We start from the raw sequence: 26,260 nt of genomic DNA on the forward strand, positions 1-26,260 counted from the left end.
TTCATTCATTCATTCATTCAACAAACGCATGCTGTGTGTCTACTCTGTGCTAAGTGCTGGGCTCTGTGCTGGGAACAGGAGGTAAACTGCACCGACCTGCTGCTTGTCCTCCTAACATTGAATACATAAGTCCGTGGAAAATCAGCTGCAGTTCTGATAAGTGCTAAGAAGAAAAAGTGCAGAGTGCTCTGATGATGCTACGGATGAACAGAAGGACTTGACAGTCTAGGACCAGTTGGGAGAAGAATCCTGAGGAAGAAACATTTAAGCTCAAACCTGAGACATAAACAGAAGTAAGCTGAAGGAGGTGGGGGAGGCAGAGCCAGGGAGGACTGAGATGAGCAGAGGAGGAACTGACAGTAAGCAAACCTCAATCTGACTGACTCTGGACTGTTCCAGCCTTCCTCAAGTCAAAGGAGCCAAGAAGACCAGAAATGTGGGGGAAATGGTCTAGAGCAGGAAATCCATTCCTAATAAAAAGCTCTAGATGTAGTCTCCAAACCAGCCAGCCCTGGGTGGCCCTGACCACCATTGCTAGATCATTATTTTACTCCAAATCCACATCCAGTTTCCTCCTTAATCCCTGGGTAATGCCCATTGACGGAACAGTTTCCTTTCCTTTCTTCCTCTGTTCAAATGAAAAAAAGACATAAGAGTTATTGTTGACTGCAACTTCAATATGGGTCAATACTGCCATGTGGCTCCCACAAAAGACAAGCAACTTTGATCACAGGCTGTACTCATTGAAGATTCCAGTCCAGAACAAGATAGATAGTCCCCCTGATGCTACGAACAGAGCCAGACCACAGCAGGATTAATGAGCTTAGTTTCAAGGCCTACACCGTGAGAAGGTTATTGACAACCGTGAGCATGTCTCCAGAAGGGAGTTACCAGGATATGCGAGCTCAGGATATATACAGCTGCCCTGTATGCCTTTAATGCCTAGCTGGTCTCCCCTGCTACTGAGGAGCCTCGCTAACCTTTGTGAAATAAGTGAGGCCCTGATGTTCACCCTGGAGTGCTGGAGAAAAATGAAGGAGCAGCTCGAATACAGATGAACAAGAGCAGTCGGGGACACCTGCCATCGTTCCCTCCAGCTGGGGCTTATCCCCTGAGATCAGTTACCCCTCGCAACCCAGCATAGGCTTGTGTCTCCTCTTCTCTTCTCCCCTGCTCTCCCCTTAGTGGCGCCCCACCTCCGGCTGCTCTGGCGTATGACTGCACCTGTCACGTGAGCCATATTTTAAGTCACACCATTCCAAACGTGGCTTCCAAATTCAGGAAAGAATCCACCCAACCACTTTTGGGACACGCAATAACAGACAGAAACATACAGTATTGGTTTAATTTTCATAAATACTGAGGTTTGGTATGAAAATAGAATTATCAGTGAACCTGGAAGGGGCAGGTTCTTTCAAACTTGGCTCCATCCCCTACTGAATCATCTTGACTTCAACCAGCCCCACATGTTCTCTTTCTTCCTTCCTGGCTGATTATGGTAGGATGCCTCTGTTCAATCACTGTGCCTCCAGACCTAAGGTTTGTTTATAACCCTGTAAACAAGGCAGCTATGGGAAGAAATATAAATTTAGTATTTTTGAGGTTTAGAATCAAGTGCCAAGATGAATACTGATGGGTCGAGACAAGTTCTAAAGATCCCAAGAGCTCTCAAGGTCAAGATCTAACAACCCAGGACAAAAGTCAGCAGTGACTTCAGCAGGTGGACTGTCCTAATAAGGTCTGCTTTACCCACACACCCCAAAATTGATACGGATGTGGGCATCTGACCTGGACAGGCTCTGGCAGAAATGAGATGGCACACCTCAAAGGGTTTAACTGAGGAGGGTTTGGGGAAGGGGCCATTTATAGAGGTGTGGGCAGGGTTAGGGGGCCCACAAGACATAATGTGGCATCCAGGGACTACAACAGCAGGAAGTTGTCACCACCCTAGGCCTAAAGGGAACAGCTGGCGAGAGCTGGAGCTGTGAAAGAGCAGCCCCAGATGGATGGGTGCCGTGCCCACGACGGCCGGGCAGGGCAGGTGCAGGGGGCACAAGTACACAGCCTCTCTCTCCACTCACCCCCAGTCTGCAGGTGCCCCCATTGGCCAAACCCATCTGTAAGCCAGGGAGCCTGTGACACAGTCCATGGGGCCTCAAAGCCCAGATCAGGGCAAAGAAGAGTGGACAGTGGGTCGAGGGGCAATGGAGAATGAACAGCACGGTGCCCAAACAGCAGTGGGATGGGACAGGGATGGAAGAGTGGAAAGACCTTGGGAAGTGTTTCAAATATCAACGCTTATAAGGTCTTTATGAAAGTTGCTCTCTCTACAGTAGTCTTGGCCCTGAGACTTACCTGGCCCCTGAGGCACTGGGACAATATTAGGAGGAAAATACAGTCTTCCTGGATTCTCTATCCAGTGGCCTCTCTCTTAATTTACCTCACCTCAGGACCTTGTAAGCCACAGTAGTTACAGGGGCCGCAGATCCTGGCTGACCATAGCAGACACCAGGTGAACAGAAACAGAGGGATCAGCTGGAGGATGCAGACACGGAGAGGACATGGCTTCAGGAGCCACGAGACGTGGGCTGTCCCGTGCAAGGGGAAGCTGTCTTCTCATCCTTGCAGTTCTAGAGGGCTGAACTCAGGCAAAGTCAGGTAGTAGTAAGAGGCTTGTTTCAGTTTGATATAAGGAGCAGCTTTCTGCGTGCAGCCCTCTGACAATGTCAGACAGTGAACTCCCCGTCTCGGGATGCCAGGAGAGGCCACTGGCGAGGGCAGGCTCCCAGGTTAGACTGGCTGGGTTTGAATTCTAGTTTTGCTACTTATTAGCTGTGTGACTTTGGGTGATTTAATTGATTTCTCTGTGCCTTTTTCCTTATTCAAAAATGAGGATAATATTAGTACCTACTGTTAGAGTTGTGAGTTGTATAGGTTAATGGAGTTAATCCATATAAGGGACTTAGGACGGAGTCTGGCTCATACTAAGTGCCCACCAGATGTTAGCTAGTGTTTTACTATCACGATTAATTCTGTCTTTCCCACGTTCATCATCTTCTTCAATGATGCTGTGAATGGGGTGTCCTCATTCTGTGGGGTTGGAAGGCAGTCAGCACCCAGGCTGTGTAGTACAGACTCGATTCAAACCTGCTAGCTAAGTGATGCAAGTTGCAGAACCTTTTGAGCTTCATTTTCCTCGTCTGAAAACTAGGAATAACACTGACACTTCACAGAGGCCTCATGACATCTACAGGGGATAGTTCCTGTAAGCACAGGGCCTCACACCTGATAGGTGCTCAGTCAACGTTAGCCCTGTTGGAACGGATGGCCTCTGAGACCTGTCTTATTCTAACACTTGTGAGTCTTCTGTCCTGAGAGTTTGTTTTTAGTGGAAACTGGAGAAACTCGTTCCCCCTTTGCCTGCTTTTTGTTTCCTCTCTCCTTCCCTCTTATCTTTCTGCTTCTTTCCTGTCCATTGCCCTCTTCCCCAGGCTAAAGTGGATAATGAGATCCTTAATTACAAAGACCTGGCAGCTCTCCCCAAGGTCAAATCCATCTACGAGGTACAACGCCCCGACCTCATTTCCTACGAGCCTCATTCCAGATACACGTCCGACGAGATGCTGGAGAGATGTGGCTACGGAGAGGTATGGCATCTCGCCTCTCTCTGGGGCTGCTGGAGGAGAGGGGGGCCCGTGGGGTCCCCAGCCCGCTCCATCTCAGACACTTTAGCCTCCACAGTGTTGGCCTCAACACTCTTTTAAACTGGAATTTATAGTCAACATTTAAAGATCAAGAGACTCCCTCTGAAAATCTGACTTTTCTTGAAGAGCTGGCGACCCTATACCGGTATTTCCACCATCTGGAGATGGGGAGCAGGGCCTCCTACAGGCAGGACATGGGCTCTCCACTTCTCCCAGTCCCCACCACTCCATGAGGACCCCAACATCGAAGCCAAGAATCTGTGACCACTTATCCCTGGAGCTGCTGTTTTTCTGCAAGTGGAGAAATTTTGTACATAGCCCACGGCCCTCCTCCCCTGCCGGGCTCAATGACCATGTGGTTTATAATCCCTGGTTAGGTAGGGTCTCTGGTTTCTGCACCTGGCCTTAAGCTCCTGTGCTCAGAGCAAGAGATACTTTTATAAAATTGCAGCATGAGATGCCATTTGAAATCACTAAGAGGTTGCTGCACAAAAGAAAGTGTTCTCCAGTGAGGGCAGGGTGGCCACTACACTGGAGGTCCTGGCAGTCTGTATCCCAGAAGATTTCTCACTCCATCCCAGGCCCCTTGAACTGAGATCATTTGGAGCAAAAGGAGCCCTGGCCTGGGGGGCAGGGACCCAGGTTCTTGTCCCTGCCCCATCACTGTCCCCTTCCTCTCTAATGGGGTTCCATTTGCTTTGAGAGCCCAATGTTGAGATTCTCTGGGTTCTGGCCTCTGAAATGGACCAGCAGGGTCCATTAGGGGCCCACAGACCACAGCCAGCCCCCAGATGTGTTTTGTTTCACTCACAGAGTATCTTGTAAAAATGTAAATGAGTTGTCAACATTTAAACATTGGGAGATTTCACATAAGAATCTGCATTTCTGACTTGTCTTGGACACTCAAGAAGCTGTGTTAACGTTGGGCCGTTCCAGCCTGGCCTTGACCTGCTGGGGCCGAGCAGCCACTGCCCTCTGTAGACGGCATGTTCCATCTCCGCTGCACCACCCACCGGCCCACCTCCCTCGGGGATGGCAGCGGCCTGGCCCTTGGTTGGCCCTACCTTTGGTCCCCTGTTCTGGGCACTGTCCTCATGAACCGCAGAGGTCATCAACAGGGAGAGGGACAGGGAAAGGTCGTGAAAGCCCTGAGCTTGCAGTGGAGAAGCCTGGGTCCAAGTGAGGACCCCACCACCTCCTCCCGGAGAGGCCCCGAGCCATCCTGTTCCCTCTCTGGGTCCTGGTTTTCCCATCTGTAAAAGAAGGACATAATCTCAGGTTTCCAGCTGCCTATCAGCACTGCTGATGTTCTGGAACTCTGAGCGAAGCTGTTACCTGGAGAGGGAAGCCAAGGGACACCTGTAGGGCTCTCTTCCTGAATCATTTAACCACTCTCCACCCCTCCCTCTCGCCCTCCTCTCTCCTTCTGCTCCTTCCACGACTGCCTTCAAACTCTTCACCTCTAAGTCGCTGGGAACATTATCTCCTTACTCCCAGGTAATGAAGCTGGTTTGGGGAGACCTTTTATATAATTGCGGCCCTTTATGTTGACCAAACAGACCCCTGATTTTACCCTCCCTCACCCACCAAGGGGCCAAGCCCTTGCCCAACCAGGGAGAGACGGGGAAACTTAGGAGCATGACCTGGAGGACGTGGCGGTGGCATAAAGGCTAGAAATGGTTGGGGGAGAAGCTGGTGTACCTTTCTACCCAGAGATGGCCTCCCTAATACCTCTGTGATCCTTGGCCAGGATTCCAGGGACCTGATCCACTGGTTCCATTCAAGGGCCTGTGAGTGATGGCTAAGTCCCTGAAAATTCTCTGAAGCCTTCCTCAGGCTGTGCCTGTAACCCAGGAAGGGTCTCTGTATTCAGAAGGGCAGCACCATGCCTCAGCCCCTAGAATCCTGGATCCCCTGTCACTCCCCCTCATGCCTGCTAGACCCTTGGGCCACAGGCCCGCCCAGTTGCTGGCCTTGCTCACAGCCCCGCTTCCTCCCCCAGGATATCTACGAAAACCTGGACCTCCGGCAGAGACGGGCCTCCAGCCCAGGATACATCGACTCCCCCACCTACAGCCGGCAGGGCATGTCCCCCACCTTCTCCCGCTCGCCTCACCACTACTACCGCTCTGGTAAGGAAAGGGGAAGCCCCCAAAGGGACAGGAAAAACCAGGGGACAAGGCAGTGGCTTGATGTCCCTGGCTGCAGAGGCAGCACAGGGCTTCCCCGGGATCTCCGTCACAGTATGGCCCTGTGGAGGCCTATGGCCACCCAGGTGACCGGCTGTGCCTCACTGAGTCCCTGAAGATGCCCCTGGCAGGGGTAGAGGAGGGTATGTGGTCCTGAGAAGCAGCAGGAAGGTGGGTGGTGAGCACAGGAGAGGGGAGTGGCAGGCAGCCCTGTGGCCCTGGCTGGAAGACCCCTCTGTGCGCATCCTTTGGCCTGCCCCATCCAGAGGACCAGGAACGGGGCTGTGGCCTGGCCTTCACCCGAGGGCCCAGCCCGACCCAGTCCAGTCGGGTTGTCCACAGCCGCGCTGAGGTTGGGGTGAAGCAGGCAGAGCAATTAAGGGAGGGGCCCCAGTAGGAAGGGGCGGGGAGCTAAGAAGGGCAAGACGCCTTTCTGAGGCTTGGTGGAGTTGATTCTTACAACCCACAACATCTGACTTTGGGGTGGAGCAAGAAAACAGGGTCAAGCCTGTTTCTGCAGATGCGGCGCATGCGAGCACAGCCCCTCCCCACCATCCCTGCTGTCATCACCTCACTGCTGCCTTGACCGCCACCGCGTTAATGCCTGTTTTCTCTGTGCCTCTGTTCTCTCTGGGGACCACTGCCTGCGTGCTCCAGGGCCCGAGAGTGGCCGGAGCTCTCCATACCATAGCCAGTTAGATGTGAGGTCCTCCACTCCGACCTCTTACCAGGCTCCCAAGCACTTTCACATCCCAGGTAGGCTGCCAGCCTGGAATTCCCAGCATGGGTGCATGCTCCGTGGGGTCACCGGGCACCCTGCACCTGCATCAAGGAGAAGCCAGTTCCTGGGGACCCTCCCTAACCAGTCACCCACACTAACCCACCCTCCAGTCCCGACACGCCCGTGGGCTATAGTCCACCCATTTACAGACCCAGCGCTGATCATGACCACCAGGAAGCAGCCCAGGGAAGTGCCTCAAATGTCTGAGGGCCATGATGGGACGCGGCAGTAACCATGCTGAGGGCCACAGGCTTTTCATCAAAACTCTCGGGATTGAATCTCGATTCCACCGCTTATAAGCTCGTGACCTCGGGCCAGTTATTTCGCTTCCCTGAGCCTCTGTTGTTCCCTCTGTACAGCCAGGCACTGTTCTGGGCCCCGAGGTTGCAGATGTGCTCAGACCAGCCCAAATCCTGCCTTCATGGTGTTTATGTTTTAATGTGAGGAGAGAGAGAGAATAAATGAGTACACAAATAAGTAAAGGGATAATTCAGGTAATGATAGGGGCTTTAAACATAATAAAACAGAGTCTCATGGTAGAGTGACTGGGGTGGGGGAGGCTGGGCTAGGTGGAGTGGTCAGGAAGGGCTTCTTGGAGGAGGTGACACTGAAGCCAAAAGATGAGAAGGAGCCCACCATGGGAAGATCCCAGGGAAAAACATCCTGGGCAGAGAGAACAGCAAGTACAAAGGCCCTGAAACACTAAACTAGCCAGGCAGGCCAGCATGGCTGGAGGAGGTGAGCATGAGGGAGAGTGATAGGAGATGAGAGGAAGGCAGGGACTAGGTGGCCTTGTAGATGGGGATTGGACAAGGTCTCCCCCTGAGTTCCAGCAGAGCCAGGCCCAGAACCCAGTCTCCCCGCTCTGAGCTCAGGGTGTCAGCCTTCACTCACGCATCCCCGGAGCTCCTGCTGCTGTTGCATCTGTACCTTTCTCACCCACCCAGAAAGGTCCCATCCTGTCTGTTTTTGAGGGAAGGGGAGGGCGATAATGCTGAACTGTGGCCAGAGCATTCTGGGGACTTGCACGTGGAATGAGGCGTGGCCGCTGGGTGGAGGCAGGGGACACCTTCCCGCATGGGCTCCTGCTGAGCACGCGCCCGCCTTGTGCCTGCACGCCCGCCATTCAAGCCCCAGGTCCCTTCCTCAGCACCGTTTGAATCCATTCCTCTCCCCTCACCTTTCTTGGAACCTGATGGGATGAGGTTGGAAGTTCAGTTTTGGAAGAAGAAGTCCACCGGGGGAAAGAGGGGGACCCTTGGGAAACGTTGCTGACTGTCTTCTCTTCTGAGATCAAGTGACCGACTGCTGTCTCCTTTTCTCTGGTCTCTCTCTCTCTCTTCTCCCCACTGTCCTTCCCTGGTCTGTCTGGCAGCTGGAGAAAGTAACATCTACCGGAAACCCCCGATCTACAAACGGCATGGTATGGTCGGGGGCAGAGAGGGCTTGGCCAGGCAAGGGGAGGGGGCAGTTAACAGTCTGTGCAGATGGCTCTGCACGGGCCACCAGGAGGGACACGCACAAGGCTGCAACTCAGTCCTTCTTGTTGGCTGCCCCCCAATCACTCAAGGTGACATTGGGAAGGAGTTTGGTGTCATTTCAAAAGAGCAAGGAAGACCTCGTGTCCTCTAAATGCTTTCCCACCTCCTCCCCAGCCCCCCTTCCCTGCTGTCTGGTGTCCTAAATCCCATGGTCAGAGCAACCCTGGTCAAATGCACGTACCCCTGGGAGAGTCGCACTCCTGGCATTGATACTCAAACATTGACATTCATTAGAGTCACCTGGGATGCATACGGATTCCTGGGCCCCATCCCAGACTTACTATATCAAAAATTTGTATTTGCAACAGTTTCTCCAGATGATTACAATGCCCAGCCCAGCTTGGGAACCACTGCTCTAAGCTATTCTCAGTCATAGGGTCCTGAGAGTAGATGGAGGCCTGGAGAGGGAGTGTGGATGAGAAAGGAGGAGGACGTCAATGAGAGTGCCTTCATTCATTCATTTATTTATTCATTCATTAAAGAATGGTCTATGGACCGCCTGCACCTGAAAGACTTATTAAAAAAACAGAGGCCCGGGGCCGGCCCGGTGGCGCAAGCGGTTAAGTGCGCGCGCTCCGCTGCGGCGGCCCGGGGTTCGCTGGTTCGGATCCCGGGCGCGCACCGACGCACTGCTTGGTAAGCCATGCTGTGGCGGCGTCCCATATAAAGTGGAGGAAGATAGGCACCGATGTTAGCCCAGGGCCGTCTTCCTCAGCAAAAAAAGAGGAGGATTGGCGGATGTTAGCTCAGGGCTGATCTCCTCACAAAAAAAAAAAAAAAAAAAAAAAAAAAAAACAGAGGCCCTGGCCCTTCCCCTGCCCTAGACTTCCTTAATTAGAAATATGGAGAGTGTGGCCCACAAATCTGCACTGTAACCGGCTTCATTCATGATTCCTGCCTGCACTCTGTACAAGAACCACCATTCATTCATCCATCACTGAGACCTCCAGTTCGTTCTCACAAAAGCACTTACTGAGTCTAAGTTGACCAAGCACATCCCTTCTATTGGGGCTGCAGGGGCCCAGCTGCCACCCTGTATCACCCTCACGTGCCCACGGGTCTAGTTGGATAACAGGGGAGCACAGACTGGATGAGCATGGAGATGGCGGAAGCAGCCCTGTCCCGGGATCTGAACTTGCTGAGCTGATGGAAGGGGCAGTACAAGTATAAATAGTGGCTCTGGCTGCTTAAGACCTGACAATTTAGACAAATGTCTTCGATTTTGAAGGGGGCTGGGCTGGGGTCCAGGAGAGTCTGTGAGCACGTACACATCTGTGTGTGGCTGTGGAGGACAGGCCATGTGCCCCGAGTGGCCACAGAAAGACACCAATCCTGACAAAGGTAGTTTGTCCAGAAAAGGCCCCAAAGTCCCAAGTGCCTCAGGACTGCGTGAGATTTTCCAGGGGGGCTCTGAGGGGCAGCACCAGGCTCGGGGCGAGTGTGGGGTGGAGGTGGATTGCATGGACAAGAGGGCCAATGAAAGGGCTGAATGACCTTGGCTGGGGTGGGAATGGCTGCCCAGGACCCACGCCAAAGAGGATTCGCAAGCTTTGGAAGTAAGTGCTGCTGGGGGAGGGTGCACAGGCGTGGGCTGGCTGGGGCCCATCCCAGGACCCTCTGCTGCTCCAGCTGTGTGGAGCAGAGGGGTTGTCCCTATAGCTTCTCTCCTGAGAAATGATGGCAAGGCCCTGCTCATTTCCTCAGCCCTCCTCTGCCCTAGTCAGCCTCTTGTCAGTCTCTGGGCCATGCTAAAGTCACTGCCTGGGAAGTTTGTATGCCTGCGATGGGTTTGATGGTCCGTGTTGTGGACTTCAGGTGGAAGGTTGTAGCTGGATGGCACCCGAGCCAGCAGACCAATTCTAGTACTCACAGATGAGGAAACTGAGGCAGAGAGGGGCAGGATTTGCCCAGTGTTACCACTGAGTTAAGTGGCAGAGCTGGAACCCAGCATGGCTGACTCCCTGTCCAGTGCTCCTTCCTTTGGGCCATACAGTCTCCCCAAGCAGAATTTGTCATTTCAGTGTGAGGAGAAGGTTGACCTGACTCAACATGCATCACAGCCTTGCTTGGCAATTCCCACCCTAGATGTGGCTTGAATCCACAGCAAGGCCAGCTTCTGGAGGGTGAGGAGGTAAGGGCAGGAACTCACCTGGGACCCATCTGATCTACTTGGAGGAGCTGTGGCCTTCGTGTTCACTTAGGAGCCCACCTGAGAGTCCATGGAATGTGGTGGAAGGAGCCCTGAGCTGGGTACTGGTCCAGTTCTCGCCTGACTTGCTGTGTGGTCTTGAGCAAGCTCCTTTCCCTCTCTGGCATTCATATTCCCATTTGTCAAATGAGGGGCTTGACCCCAGTGCCTTTCCAGCTTCGATGCTCCATGTCCCAGACCTGGCCTCGAAGTGATCTCACTCCCCAGGGCTGGAGCCCGGCTGAGACAGGGGAAAGAGTGTACAGGACACTCTTCAAGGACACCCTGCCCCCCTGAAGCTCTCTCCTTGGGTCCTTTACAGGTGATTTGTCAACAGCAACCAAGAGCAAAACAAGTGAAGACATCAGCCAGGCCTCCAAGTACAGTCCAGTCTACTCGCCAGACCCCTACTACGCTGCAGAGTCTGACTACTGGACCTATCATGGGTCCCCCAAAGGTAGCACACCCCACACAGGAGCCAGGGCCAGATCCCTGTCACCTGTGCCAGGAACAGACAGTCACCCCCTCCTTCACATGATCATTCATTTATTCATTCAACAAACATGTACTGAGGGCCAGCCATGGACCCTAGGGAGCAAAAGAGGCTAGGTCCTTGCCTTATGGAGGAGACATAAGTCCCAACTGGAGAGGGAGGTGATATACAGGAGGTGGCACACAGGAGGTAGGAGAGCCAATGGTGGGGGCATGCTATCCAGCCTGAAAGATGACAGAATCTTCTCAGACACAGAGACTCAGCCACCATAGGAAGGGTGAGGAGGAGTTAAGCCACCAGAGTGTAGAAATGCACATGCAAAGACCCAAGATGGGAGCGCGGGTTCCGCTGGAGAGAAGGAAAGGCTATCAGCTTAGCCTTGAGCTCACAGAGGGAGAGAAGCAGGTGGGGTGAGGGGCCAGATCCCACAGCACCTTGGGTTGAGGTGAGGATTTGGGTCTTTATCCTAAACACTAGGAAGCCATTGAGAGTGGTGACATGATCAGATTTGTGTTTTTAAGAGACCACTTCAGCTGTAGGGTAGAAAATGGTTTTGGAGGATGGAGAAAAGAGGATGTGGGGAGATGGAAGGCTCTCGTAGGCACCCTGGTAAGGGGTCTGGGTGCTCCTCAAGGCACCATCCCACCCAGTCAGACATCCCAAGCTGTTTCTTTCAACTATGGGGAGGAATTTTCATCAAGTGCCACTTTGATTCACACACACCTTTACTAACTGAATGTCCACTCTGAGCAAAGCTTCACGGGAGCTCAAAGATGACCCCTTCTTTACCCTCACAGAATTCTCCGTTTAGTAAAGGAGCTGAGACACAAGCACAGCTCTAACCCAAAGTGGACAGTGCTCAGTGCCCACAAGAGAGAAGTGTTCAGAGGTGGCACAAGCAGGAGAGACCACGCCCAGTAGGCATGGGGGAGAGGAGAATCTTAGAGAAGCTCGTGCCAATCACAAAATAACAAACCAAAAAAACCAACTCCAAATGGTTAAGCCAAAACAGATTTTCTGGGTGATGTGACTGAAAGTGTTTGAGATATAGCTGGATCTAGAGGTGAATGAACGTCATTGGGACTTGTCCTATCCCCTGGGGTGGCTCAGCTAGTCTCAGGCTGGCTCTGCCCTCATCACAGCAGGATGAGCTGCAGCAGGTCCAGGCTTACATACTCCCCTTGGCAGAAAGAAGACTTCTCTCTCCCTCCTGCAGCAGAAAAAGTCCCAACACTGAGGCTCTTAACTCTGTTTGGCCAGTCAGCTTCTCCTGCCCCTCACGGCCCCAGAATGGAAAGGGATGCTGGGCGTCTCCATCCAGGGAGGCCCATGGTGGAGGCAGTTTACCAAAGTGCTCTTGGGCAGGGTCACTCAGCTAGAAAATGGTGGAGCTAAGAGGAAACCTTTGCCTGTCTGGGCTCTACTGCGCCTCTGTGCCCTCTCCCCAGGGCAGGCCGAGTGGGGAGCATATCCGGGAGCTGATCCTAGCTGTCTTTTGGCAGTGCCCCGAGCCAGAAGGTTCTCGTCTGGAGGAGAGGAGGATGATTTTGACCGCAGTATGCATAAGGTGAGCAGGCCACACACTGAATGAGCTGCTTAGATGGTATGGACTAAGGATTTTTTAATTTGCAAGTGACCAAATTCAAACCCATTTATGATAGAAAAAATAAATGTATAGCTTGGTATAACTGAAAAGTCAAATGATAGGATTAGCTTCAGGTATGACTTGATCCAGCTGCTCAAAAAATTGCCATAGGGAAATTGTCTCTCTCTTCTCTTGTGCTGGCTTGGCTCTGCACTGGCCTCATGTGCAGGCAGTTTCTTCTCATGTAGTGGCAAGTGGGAGCTAGAAACTCTCATGCATTGCTGGTGGGAATGAAAAGTGGTACAGCCGCTGGGGAAGACAGTTTGGCAGTTCCTCAAAAAGTTAAATGTAAAATTACCATATGACTCAGAAATTCCAGAATTGAAATTGAAAGAATTGAAAACTGGTACTCAAACAGATACATGTACACGCATGGTCATACCAGCACTATTCCTAATAGTGGAAGCAGCCCAAATGTCCATCAGCTCACAAAGGGATAAGCAAAATATGGTATATCCATACAATGGAATACTATTCAGTCATAAAATATAGCTCCATGTAGCTGATATATGCTACAGTGTAACTGAACCTCAGAAACATTATGCTCGGTGAAAGAAGCCAGACACAAAAGCCCGCATATTGTATGATTCCACTTATATGAAATATCCAGAATAGGTAAACCTGTAGAGACAGAACACAGATTGGTGATGACCAGGGGCCGGGAGGGGAGGGAAATAGGGAGTGACTGCTTAATGCATACACGGTCTTTTTGGGGGGTGGAAAAAAATGTTTTGGAACTAGGTAGAGATAGTGGTTGTACTAAATGCCACTGAATTGTTCACTTTAAAATGGTTAATTTTATGTTATGTGAATTTCACCTCAATAAAAAATAAAATTTAAGATGGGTGCCAGCGACTCCAACAAGAGTCCTGGGAAGGCTCTCACTGGCCGGGCTGGAGCCATCTGCCCTTTGTTGAGCCCATCACCGTGGCCAGAACAATGCCAGATCCTGCCGTTGGCCAGGCCTGCTTTTTGTGCCCACCACCAGAGCCCCACCCAGACCACAGGACTACTTGTGACAGAGACATGAAGTCCCAAAGGAAAATATGGGTGCCGTAAGGAGGGAGGGACATGGAAGACAAAAATGACAGAGGATCACTGTGGAGAGTCTTTCCCCAGCCTGTTCCATCTCAGGGTTCTTTGCTTCCTTCTAACTTCGTCTTGCTCTTCCCCACCCCCAGCTCCAGAGCGGAATTGGCCGGCTGATTCTAAAGGAGGAGATGAAGGCCCGGTCCAGCTCCTATGCCGATCCCTGGACCCCACCCCGGAGCTCCACCAGCAGCCGGGAGGCCCTGCACACAGCTGGCTATGAGATGTCCCTCAATGGCTGTAAGCACTGCCCTGGAGGCCTACTGGCGTGGGGGCACTTTCCTCCCCACTCCGTCAATGGATCTGAACTCCTACGGCCTCAACTGGGTTTAGAATACAGACTTGGCAAGAGGCTGTATGGTGCACTAAAGACTATGCTCTGCCCTGAGCCGTCACTTCTGCTTCTTTGGGGCATCTGAAGCTGTGACTTCCAGTCAGGTTCACTGTAAAGAAAAACATCTTCTCGTAGTCTAAATGGTTCAGAGATATAAGGGGCTGCCTCTGAGGTAGTGAGCCTCCCATCACTGGAGGTATACAAGCAGAGGCTTGGTTCAAGCACTTTGCCCTGAGAATCTCTCATTGGAAGCTCCTCTCTGTTCCTGGACACATACATGCTCTGTCTGCCTCCTCTCTTCCTTACCCCTGTGGAAGTTAGTCCTGCCAGGAGATCCTATCTCAAGTCAAAACTTGACAGATAATAAAAAGTACCATTTATTATAACCCCATGTGCCAGGCATTTGTAGAGATATTATCACTCTTGGTCCTCACAAAGACCTGCAATGTAGAGGGATTATTATCACCCACTTTGTAGATTAGAGACCCAAGCTTAAGCCACTTGCCCAAGGTCAGAAAGCCAGTAAGTGACAGAGCCAGGATCAGACCCAAGTCAGAGTGACTCCAAGGCCATTAGCTGTTCCATCTTTACCATACTGCACCTTGACCCTGGGTGAGATTGAAAGTGGTGGTGGTGAGAATGATGAAGCCAGTTTTACTCAGTGTTTTGTAGGTGTCAGGCCCTGTGCTAACATCTTACTGTATTCTGTCATGTATTCTGCACAATAAGCCTATAATGGAGACACGGTCCCTCCCCATTTTACAGATGAGAAAACCAAAGCATGATTAAGTAACTTCCAGAGTTAGGTGACTGCTGAGCCTGTTCCCCTGTTTGACCACTGAGAGGTGCTGTCTTCTGCCCCGGCTCTGAGCTCTCTGAGTGCACCACAGCTGCTCAAAACAGCTTCATCCAGTGGCATCTGGGCAGCAAATATCATAGAGCACCAGCTATGCGCCAGGGACTAGGCTAGGAGCTGGGCGGGGGAGAGAAGATGGGGCACAGGTACAACAACTGGAAACTGACTAGTGGGAAAGGAGGTGGTAAAGGAGACCCCTCCTCCAGCCAGCCAGGGTAGCCCGGGTATGGGAGCCATGTCTTTGTCCCCATGAACTGTCCACCATGTCTTTCTGTCCCCGTGAACTGATCTCTGGCTTTTCTCTCGTGCAGCCCCTCGGTCCCACTACCTGGCTGACAGCGGTATGTTCTGCTCACCCTACCTTCAACCTATCATGTCCTGTGAGGGCCCAAGCTGAGTCAGCTGCAGGTCCCCCGTAGCTGTGATGACCATACAATGTGGATGTCCCAGCACAGTCCTGATCTCAAATAGTCCACCCCATTGTGTTTGTCAGATAGTAGGCCTCAATTTTTGGTTCTGGAGCTAGGGTTGCCAAGCCCAGCAGCTCCCAGAGAGAAAGAAAGAGCACGCACCTCTCCCACCCACGAGGGAAACTGCCTATCTGGGTTCTGAGCTCGACTCCAATTCCAGGGCCTTTGTCCAGAGCCACCCTATGGCCAGGACACAGGGGTCATCATAGGAGGATAGACGTGTGCAGAGTAAGGCCAGAAGACTGTGTGAGTGGGTGCTTCAGGTGGGCATAGATTTCTAAGTGGGCCAGGGCGAGGCACCCCTAAGATGGACAGTTGCATGTCTGGAGAGCAGTGGGGGGAGCTGGTGGCCTCTGGCTGCCACCCCTTCCCCCAGGGTTGGGGAGTAATCTTGGCCATTTGCAGCCAGATGACCTCAGGGAGAGGAACCCCTGGCCTGTGGCTGCTGGAATTGTTTTGGCTCTTTCTTCTCAGATCCCCTCATCTCCAAATCTGCCTCCCTGCCTGCCTACAGAAGAAACGGGCTGCACAGGGTAAGAGAGGCAGTGCTGGGGACATTGTCCCCAAGATGGTAACAATGCCAACATCAGCTCACTGTTGTGGTGATTATAGTGGTTCCTTAGGGGTGAATCCTGGACAAATGCCTTGGGGCCAGAGGGAGGTTAACTGAAGGACCCCAAGGCAATGATTGGTCTCTTCCCCCATGAGCCCTGTGTGAAAAGGGCCCCACGGGAGGGGCTGGGGACACCGGTGGCAATTGCTCCGTGCAGAGCGCTGTGCTGAGCACTTTACAAGCACCGTGCCATTTACCCTTCACAACCCTGTGACATAGTTACTATTACTCACCCCATTTTGTGGATGAAGAAATGGAGGCCCTGGGAGGTGTGGTGACTCACTCAAGCTCTCACAGCTCGTGAGTGTAGAGCCTGGATTCGAGCCCAGGCCACTGCCCCACGGCCCACACCCAACTGCCATGTTCCACTCCCCCGACATGGTTTGTCGCCTGCTGAGCTCTTTACCGAATGTGACGTGAAACCTTCACAGAAACAGGGTGGTGCTTTACAGAGTGAAAGGGAAGGAAAAACGTGCCTTGTTAGCAAGAGGAGAGGCTGTGCGACTGGATAAGTGATGGGGGAAGCAGGGACATAGAGACAGATGTTTGTTCAGGGAGCACCTCTAAGGGCCAGGCCGTGTTCTGGGTGCTGGGCTCCCGCAGAGGACAGAGTCATTGCCCCCACAGAGCTCGCCCTCTAGCTGGGGAGACGGACAGCCAACAGGTGAATATGTGATCTGAAGTCAGGTAGTTCTGAGTGCTGGGATGGAAGACAAAGCAAGGGAATAGAGAGAGGAGGTCAGAGAGGGTGGACTTAAATAAAGGCCTGAGTGCATGGAGGGACCTCACAGCTCTGGGACCAGCAAGAGCCAACCAGACGGAGGGAAGGCCAGTGTCAATGGCCCTGGGCAGGGAGGAGGTGAAGCATGGAGATGAAACCAGACAGGGATGTCAGTAGGGCCCTGCAGGACTTTGGAGGGTTTCTGGTAGTTGTGCTGTGTGATCCCACTTGGATTTTTAATGGGATCCCTCTGGCTGTCGTGTAGAGAAGAAGCTGCAGAGAGACAGAAGTGGAAGCTATAGACCCGTTAGGAAACTATTTTAGTGTCGAGCACACAGAAGGGATCATGGTCCACTGGAGCGCTACCGCTGGTGTTAATAAGCCCCCTCCTGCTGAGGAACACACAGACCCTGTGCTGTGGACTCTCAGAGCCTCGACATTCGTTCATGGACAGATGTTCATTGAAGGCCTTTTGCATATGCTGGGCACTACTCCGGGTGCTTGGAATACATCAGGGACCACACGAGACAAAGACCCCTGCCCCTTGGAGCTTCTATTCTTGCAGGGAGAAAGCAGGTATTAAAGAATAAACGAGTCAACTTATATAGAACGTAGAAGGAAATAAGTGCTATGGAAAGAAAGGGAAAAATTGAGCAGGATAAGGGGGATTGAGAGTTTGGAGAGGGGGAGACTTGCAACTTTAAATACAGTTGCCAGGGCAGATCTCATAGAAAAAGTGCATTTGAGCAATGAAAGAAAGCATGAGATGTAATTCACAAAGACATGAACGCTTACTGAGGGCCTACTGTGTGCCAGGCCTGGGCACGAGGGATATGGCAGTGAGTTAAGTCACCCCAACTTGAGACAGAGGCTTCTGAGGGGGCCTCATGTCCCACCGGCCCCAGTCCACGTTCTGGAGATGGGTGAGTGCTTCAGGGAGGCAGCGGTGAGCTTGCCTCCGGCCAACCCTGGCTCTGTCTCCTCTGCAGACACCCAGCGCGGACCTCTTCCACTATGACAGCATGAACGCCGTCAACTGGGGCATGCGAGGTGAGTGCTGGCCTCTCTTGGGACTCACAGGGACTTCGGATGCACTGCTCATAACTGCGGCCTGACCTTCCACTTGGCCCAGCACTGGGCTCTGTCCAAGCCCCGAGTTCCCACTCCCTTTCACTTCCCATTCCCTCCCTTTTCCCCTCCTCTTCACTCATCCTCTCAAATCCCTGGCCTTGGGTGATCTCCAGGCCATCTGTCCCATCTGGGTTCCCAGAGCCATCACAGAGTGCTGTTGTCCCGGTACTGCTGAGTTAGAACTGCCTGCCAGCCCTGAGTGGAGGGAAACACTCAGAGCCAAATGCACATTGTTCCCAGCAAAAATTCCATGAGCTTCGAACTCTCTGCCAAATGATGCTCTCCCGCCAGCCTCCTCCAACTCCTACAAGCAGGCGCAGGCAGGAGGGCAGCCCACATCAGAAACCCGGAGGATTCCCCCAGAAGATGGAGGGTCTCACCCATGTGCTTCATGATCTCAGATTCTTCTTATTTCTATTCTAAATATCTCAAAGGTCATTTTTTCCCCTAAAATCATATCTCTGGATCAGCCTGACCCCTATCTCCAGCCATCCTTTGTGCTCATACCAGCCTTAATTTGGGGTGAATTCAACAAGGACAGGTGTCTAAGACAGAGGCCAGTGTAGTGATGCAAAGCAAAGACCAATGGGTTTCCATTTGTGTATGTCTCTTTTCTTTCTACAGAGTACAAGGTAAAGATGATCTGTAGACCTTGTGGGTCTCCAGGACCCTGGGAGCTGCTACAATGGGGACCAGCAGGAGGATGACAGCACTGTCTGTACAGGGAAGGGAACATTGATAAATAACCCCAAGGGTGCTCTCAAGACAAGCATTTCCGGTCCCTTCATGGCCCACTTTTTCTGAATCCTGCCCTACCTCTCTTGCCTCCTGAAATCAGACAGTGCCCCAGGGGCCTCAGAGACTTTCTGGAGGCTTGCCAATCACAAGATGTTAGACATTTTCCTTCAGGAGGCATCATGCCCTCATTAATGCCAGGTGCCACCAAGTTTATCCCTAGCAGTATTAGGGAACTCTGAGGTCTTGCCTTTTGGAAGAAGGTGGCTTGAGGGTGCCGGGAAACCCCAGGGAGAGCAGACTCAGTCCTTCCTCCAGACTTTAATCTCTGGCCCTTTCTGGGTAGAGAAAGGAGCCCAGACACAAAATGTGGCTAAAGAGACAGGGCTACCACCTCACCCAACATGGAAACCCCCTCATCCTTTCTCCTTAGATCTACCCTTATGAACTGCTGCTGGTGACCACAAGAGGAAGAAACCGACTGCCCAAGGATGTGGACCGGACGCGTTTAGAGGTAAGTATAGAAAACTGAGCATCAGCCTTCATGTTTGAAGGGATTCCAGAAGTTGCTGCTCTAGTCCAGCTCAGGAGGGGTGGGCGGAATGAATGGCTTTAAGGTCACACAGCTTTTGAAAAAGCAGAGACTCCAACCCAGTTTCCTTAGCCCAAGACTGTTCCATGATGGTCTGTGCTGCCTCCTCAATTCAGTTAGCATCTGTGGTGCACAGCCACACAGCATGGCCCCACCGGGGGCTGGTGCTTCTGCAGGAAAGCTAGACTTGGTCCCTGCCCTCAAGGGGTGTGCAGTCTGGTTGATAAGAAGAAATGCAGCACTGGTTTTACGCAGGACTATATAGAAAACCAGTGCTTGTGACGGGAGGATGGGGGACAGCACTGTGCAGAGGGTAAACACATAAGGAAGTCTCGAGTCAGACTCCCCAGCCTCCAGCCCTGATCCTGCCAGGCCTAGGTGGGCAGCTTGGCCACATGACAACCTCTCTAAATCTTAGTTTTATCCTTGGTAAACTGGGGGTGATTGTTGTGCTTCCCTCAAGTTGCCAAGTGACATAAATGAGACAATACACAAAGAGCCTGTGGCACGAATTCTGGCAGTGAACTGAGTAGTAAGTACTCCACAGATGTTCGATTGCTGTTATTCAGAGAAGACCACTAAGGCTGGGTTGGTTGACATAGGTTTCCAGCAAGAGGAAGGATTGGGATGGACTTTGAAGGTGGGCAGGTCTGGATGGATGGAGAGAGGGAGGAAAGCATCCTGAGCAGTGGGAACAGCATCAATAAAGGCACAGAGGTGGCCTGAGTATGGCACTGGGCTCTCGAGCAGTCCAGTCCACTGGGTGTAGAGTCCCAGTCCCTGGTCACCTCTGATCTAGGAGAACCCTCTGCGCTTTCCACCCCAGTGCATCTCCCTGCCTCTCCCTTCCCATCTCTCCAGCCACCTACTCCTCAGAGCCCCATTCTAGTGATGGCTGTACCCCAAAGCCCCCTAACCCCTCCCAGGGAGGTGTTGCTCACCTCTTCTTCCAACCTCCCCCAGCCCTGTGTCCAGAGTGCAGATCAAGCACCCCTCCCTCTCCTTTGTATCAGATCATTGAGCTATCCATCACCTCTGCCTGACAAAGACTGTCTGTCATCTGCCACAGGGCCTAGACTAGGAAAGGTGTCAGGAAATGTTTGGCTTCTAAAAGAGGAGGCTCAGCACTCTTTGGGAAGAGCATATCACCCACCCTTGACCTGACTGCTGAAGAATTCACCCAGAGTAAAGGGTTGGGGCATTAGGAGGAAAATGCAAGCAGGCCGGGAAGCTCTGCAAGTCTTTCCAGCTCTAGCATGCTGGGTTAGCAGCCAAGCAAGCAGATGATTCTCCGCACGTTTATAACAAGGGCCTCATTTACTGTCTGGCAGTGAGTGTCTGCCGGTGCTGAAGGACAGCTCCCACGGCAGCTCAGTGGAGCCAGCATTGAGAGACAGAAATGTTCAGGAATGTGGTTCGTCCTGGAGGACAAATTGCTCCCCTACATCCTCGAGGACATTCAGACGTGGGAAGCTCAACCTTCCCTAAGCATCAGAATCACCCAGGGAGCTTTTTAGAAATATCAATACAGGGCTTCACCCTAGACCAATTAAATCACAATCTGGGGAAGGAGCTCAGGCATCAGTATTTTTCAGAGGCTCCTAGGATGTCTAACGTGCAGCCTGAGCTGAGATCACAGGGCTAGAGACACTGCCCTAGCCCCCTGCACCAGTTCAAGGAGGGACTGAAGAAGGAAGACCCTGACTCTGTCCTCAAGGAGCTCATAGTGTAGATATGCATTCATCCAATAAATATGTATTGAAAGCCTGTTATATATACCAGGTACTGTTCTAGGGGCTTTCAGTATATCAGCGAACAAAACAAGGACCCCTACCCTCTTGGAGCTGGCATTCTTGTGTGAGGAACGAGACAGTAAACAACACACATGATAAATAAATGATAGAGTACACTGGAAGGTAAGAGGGCTAAGGGAAAAACTGAAAGGAGAGCAGAGTGAGAGGAAGTGGGAGTGGGGGGTGAGTTGCAGTTTTAAATGGGGTGGTCAGAGTAGACCTCATTGAAAACGTGACATGTGAGCAAAGACTTGAAGTAGGTGAGGAGTTAGCCGTACTTATAGAAGGAGGAAGAGCACCGGGAAGAGGGAACAGCCACTGCCAAGGACGCAGGAGTGAGCCTGGTATGCTTGAGGATGGCAGGGTGAGTGTGGCTGGGGTCAGACGAGCACAGGAGAGAAGATGAGGAGGAGAGGAAGTCAAAGGAAACAGAGACCAATCACAGACACTATGTCACGCTATGTGATAGATACACGAAGAAATCATTGCAATAGTGAGAGGGACCCGTGACTGAGGGCTTCTCATGTGCCAGCCGCTGTACGAGCACATGACCTGTATTATCTCATTCACCCTCACAGTATCCACGAGGTAGGTACTGGGATGCTCCCTCTTTCCAGAAGAGGAAATTGAGGCTCAGTGAGGTGAAGTAACTTGCTCAAGGTCACACAACCATATCTGCCTGGCTCTAAAGCCCGTGCACTTAACCTTTATGCTTTCAAGTCTGTGGTGAATGTCAAGTGGACAGGGCTGGCATTAGATGCTCTGAGAACTCGCAGAAGAAGGGGAGCTCCAGCTGGCCCTTCACGGAGGGAGAGAAGGAAAGCTTCAGTCTCCTTTAGTGGTCTACTGTGGACACTTTACTGAGTCGAGTCTGCCATTCCTTTACATTGAGCCTCATAAAAAAGATTTTTAAACACAATAGAGAAAACCACCTAGAGAATCCATAGTAACTACCACCCTCCAACAACAACAAAAAATTATCCAAATTATTTTTCAGCATTCACTTAAAATAAAACAAATATGGATGAGTCAATAGCATGATCTGTCTGGACTGGCGGAGACTTACAGGGTCTGGCAACCAAATGTGATGTGTGGATGCTGTGTGAATCCTTATTGAAACAACCCACCTGTAAAAAGACATTTTTGAGACGGAGGAATTTTATTGTGGATGGATATTAGGTAATTCTGAGGAATTACTGTCATTTTTTCTTAGGTTTTCTGCTGGCGTGGTGGTTATGTGAGAAAATATCCAGTGTATTTTGAGATGCATACTGAAGGACATAGGAATGAATTGACACAATGTCTAGGGTTTGCCTTAAAACACTTCAGCAAAGGAAATAGGTGAAGCAAATGTGGCAAACTCTTGATAATTATTGAACCTGGGTAATGGGCATGGGTGTGCATTGTACTATTTTCTCTCTTTTGTGTGTTTTTGAAATTTTTCATATTAGTAAGATTTATTTATGAATTTCTAATGGAGTTGACCAAGAGGGGCAGTGGGAGTGCACTGCGTTTGGAATCAGTAGGCCTGAACTTTGGCCTCAGCTCTGCTACTTACCCCACCTCCTTCCCTCCCTCCTGTCCTCCCTCTTGGTCAAGTAAGTCATTTTAATTCTCTGACTTGAGGTTTTCTCCTCTTTCAATTGGATAGAAATAATTCCCAGTTTTCAGGGTGACTGGAAGAATTAAATGAGAAAAATAAGGATGAATAGCACAGTTATATGCTATTGAGCATAACACAAATGCAATGTAAGGAACTGTTGATGTTATTAAATACTGTTCAGTATTGAAAAATCAACTCAAAGTCACCAGCAGCCAGTGATATCTATCAAAAGTATCAAAGTTATCTTTGCTTGAAGTTCAGGAAATGTGGCTAAAATATTAGTTCCTGGTAATAGTGGGCCAGAGAATTGGTTAACTATTGTGTGGCTGTATACATAATTCTCACTGAATCTCCTTCAATACCCAGCTAGCTAATATAATTGCTACCAACAGGTCATCTCAATGATTCCAGTAAGTTTTCAGCCAGGATATATGCCATATATTTCTCTCTTTAAACGTAATTTTAAATTTCCTTTTGAAAATTTTTCAGACCTCCAGAAAAGTTGCAAGAATAGTAAAATGAACATCCATCTACCCTTCACCTAAACACACCAATTGTTAACATTTTGGCACATTTTAAGTCCCATATATTTCTAACTCTAAAAGCTTTTGACAATGTGTCAACTTTCAAGGCTGCTTGGAAGGAAGGGAGGGGAGGCAGGAGGGAGGGCAGGCAGATGGGGGTTTAAAAAACCTGCCATGGAATTCAGAACAATGTTTTATTCTATAACATATTTGTTTTCCTATAAGAAAGAGATGAAAGGACATTTCAGTGGATGGAGAAATATAAACAGTAATTTTTTTTTCATTGACTGGCCTGAGGAACAGCCTTCCAGATCATTTGTAAGAATATTAATAAGAGAAAGTACACCCTACAATCTTGGACATGCCTCCTTTTTCTTCCAAAGGATAGAGGGCTAGCATTAATCCATAGACACCCCTGGACAGAGAATTCATGAAGCAGGGATGCAGAAGGGTACGGTCAACCAGGATGCATCAAGGGGCACTTAGGTGAAGCAGAAGTCCCACCTGAATCTTGGGCAGAGGCGGCCTCTCCAACCAGAACAGCTACAGAGGCCCGTCCGAGAAAACACTCATTCACACATTCATCCGTTCAACAAATATTCATCACACACCTTCTGTGGGTCAGATTCTGTTCCAGGCACAGGGTGCCCAGAGGAAACATACAGGGACCGCTCCTGCCTCCACCTGCCCCCAGCCTACACCTCACGTCCTCAAGCTGTTCCCTCTCTGTCCCCTCCCATCTCCTTTCAGCGCCACCTGTCCCAGGAAGAATTCTACCAAGTCTTTGGCATGACCATCTCCGAGTTTGACCGGCTGGCCCTCTGGAAGAGGAATGAACTGAAGAAGCAAGCCCGGCTGTTCTAGGCAGAGGCTCTATAAATATATATGCATTTATATAAAGATATATGTAAAATCTCTATACTGAAGCTCCGTATAATCCTCTCTTGTGGAATGGGGCACACTGCCTGCCATGAAACGTCCTTTTCTGTACTGTCAGGCAAGCCCACGTCATTGAGATATTTTTATGCTCCTTACTTTCTCTTTTCTAAGTGCAATGGGGTTTGGGAAGGGATTTGAGGGGACTCCCATCCTTTTACTGGGGGACCCTTTTTATACTGAAACATCTGTCCTAACTTGAGTCCCCCAAGTTCCAACTCTCCTTCCTAGAGGAGGTGCCTGCAGAAGTCTCTCTTCTGTCTGCTCCTTGGCTCTTTTCCCCAGCTGACCATGCAGCTTTCACACATTACTGGCCCCAGAGGGGCCCCCCATGGGAGGATCCACAGTGGTCCCCCAAAGTCACAGAGCACCCTTGAGAGCCCTGAAGAGTTTTCTCATCACCCGCATTTAGGAGCTCGGTGCTCTCTGCGGGCAACGCGGTTGAAAGTGTGGGCCTCAGATCTACTGGTTATAGCAGTAAACAGAAGTGCATAGGACCTTGGCCTCTCCTCAGCTCTTCAACCCTCCTCCTTCTGCCCTTGATCCGAACCTCTCTCTGGTCCAAATCTGCGACTCATGGTAGGAAAAGAAAAGGCACTTCCCTTCCCTCTACCACTTCAATCGCCCCCTAGCCCCGACTGGAGAACCGGAGGGAAGGAGTTGAAGCTGGAAGCAGGAGACAGAGCAGGGCATCTGTTAGAATTGGAGCTGTGGGACCTCTGAGGACCCTCCACTCACCCTCACTGCTCCCAGCACCTCCTGACCCTTCCCCTTTGTAGGAGAGGCCCATGATTGCAGCCGGTATTCTTCAGCCTTACTACAATCTATGTGCCTGACAACTCAACACACCACAGGGCTAGCGTTCCCATCACAGCTCACCTGAACAACTGGACAGGTGACCTCTAACACTCTTCTAAAGCTGATATCGACCACGTCCCAGAGAAAGGTTCTCAGTCTATACCTGCTGGTCCCTGGGCTGGCAGGGCCTTCCAGCCAGACTCCCACCAGTCTGACTCCCACTGCAAAGTTGGCCATGTTTCATGGGGGAAACTTCGGAAGAATGGATGCTCATGAGATTCCAAAATGAAGCATTGGCCAACACTGTTCATGATCATCCTGGATCTCCCCAGAGGCTGGCTGTCCTGCCTCCTTGCCTTCTGGAACAGAGGAGAAAGCGTAACCTTTTCTCCTCCCCTCTCTAACCTTTGGCCCTGAGTTGCTGTTGTCTGGTGGGGTCTGTTTCTTCTTGGAGATGCCGTGAGTCAGACCATTTTGAGGTCTTGGAGGAACGACGAAGAAGTGGAAATGACAGTTATGTCTCTCAAGAGGCTGGGGATGTGACGTGGCAAATGTAGAACTGACTTCAACGAACCCTCACTAAGCACCTGCTGACGCTGAGCACCTGCTGTATACTGAGCACTGAATGGGGGAGGGAGATGGGAACACAGGGACGATCAACATGAGCCGGTCTAGGGGGCGTGCCTGCTAATAATGGGTATCAGAAGGCATGTCCCCAAACAGGATGGATGTAAGGCAGAAAGTGATAGGAGATGGCGTGAGAAAGTGTTTGTGACATTACTGAAAAGGCATATGCAGTCGGTGCAGACCAAGGAAAGCTTTCTGGAAGGGATTGCATTTGAGCAAAATTCAGGACAGATCTTTGTAAACTGGGAGAAGACTGTAACTTGAAAGGGTAATAGGATGAGGGGCCGGAAGGGAGGTCTAGGATGCTCTCATTTAAAATGTCAAACCTCTCTGCCACTTCTCTTTTTGGCCAATGTCTTTCAACTGTCCTAACCCTTTAGAAGTGTCCCCAGCCAGATGCAATCATAGAAACTGCCTCATTATCACTGGTTGAGAACTTGGCGAGATTGAAGGGCTTTTGTTATTGTTGTTGGATACTTTTGTTTCCCATAAAAGCACATAATTTCAACCCAGACCTGTGTTCTTCTGTTGTGTCTAGTATGAGTGGAAATGAGTGACATGGGAGGAGGCTGAACCATGCACATTTTTCAAAATAAAAGAGACTAGAGAGCAGCTCTCTCTTGGCCTCAGTTTCTCATTCTGTAAAATAAGAAAGTTTGACGAGGTAAGCATTACCCAGATTGTTTCCTGCAGAACGCAGGGGCCTGCAAGATGGCAGAGGGTGTTCCAGCAACAAATAAGTTTCTGTGATCAAAAAATAATAATGATAATAGTTTCTCATTATTAAGTACCAATAGTGTGTCAAGTTCTATGCTGAGGGCTTTACACCCACCATCTTATTGAAGCCTCTGTAACAACCCGAGAGGTAGCTATTATTCTTATCTCCTTCTCACAGAG

The 26,260-nt window shown here is 50.9% G+C and overlaps 1 protein-coding gene across 1 annotated transcript in view; it reads left to right on the forward strand.

The window, feature by feature from the left end:
- The window catches only part of ABLIM3 (actin binding LIM protein family member 3), a 110,898-nt gene extending 84,931 nt beyond the window's left edge, over positions 1 to 25,967 (forward strand). Inside the window, exons 11-24 of the mRNA XM_058543789.1 lie at positions 3,492 to 3,647; positions 5,172 to 5,201; positions 5,707 to 5,836; positions 6,551 to 6,649; positions 8,050 to 8,097; positions 10,726 to 10,860; positions 12,399 to 12,463; positions 13,723 to 13,870; positions 15,132 to 15,161; positions 15,765 to 15,823; positions 17,614 to 17,674; positions 18,380 to 18,387; positions 18,924 to 19,004; positions 23,753 to 25,967. Coding sequence (XP_058399772.1) covers positions 3,492 to 3,647; positions 5,172 to 5,201; positions 5,707 to 5,836; positions 6,551 to 6,649; positions 8,050 to 8,097; positions 10,726 to 10,860; positions 12,399 to 12,463; positions 13,723 to 13,870; positions 15,132 to 15,161; positions 15,765 to 15,823; positions 17,614 to 17,674; positions 18,380 to 18,387; positions 18,924 to 19,004; positions 23,753 to 23,866 — 1,164 coding nt within the window. The 3' untranslated portion in view covers positions 23,867 to 25,967. The remainder of the gene's footprint in view (positions 1 to 3,491; positions 3,648 to 5,171; positions 5,202 to 5,706; positions 5,837 to 6,550; positions 6,650 to 8,049; positions 8,098 to 10,725; positions 10,861 to 12,398; positions 12,464 to 13,722; positions 13,871 to 15,131; positions 15,162 to 15,764; positions 15,824 to 17,613; positions 17,675 to 18,379; positions 18,388 to 18,923; positions 19,005 to 23,752) is intronic.
- The last annotated feature ends 293 nt before the right edge of the window (positions 25,968 to 26,260 follow it).

The sequence above is a fragment of the Diceros bicornis genome, chromosome 1, assembly GCF_020826845.1.
Source record: "Diceros bicornis minor isolate mBicDic1 chromosome 1, mDicBic1.mat.cur, whole genome shotgun sequence".
In the NCBI taxonomy this organism is placed as follows: Eukaryota; Metazoa; Chordata; class Mammalia; order Perissodactyla; family Rhinocerotidae; genus Diceros; species Diceros bicornis.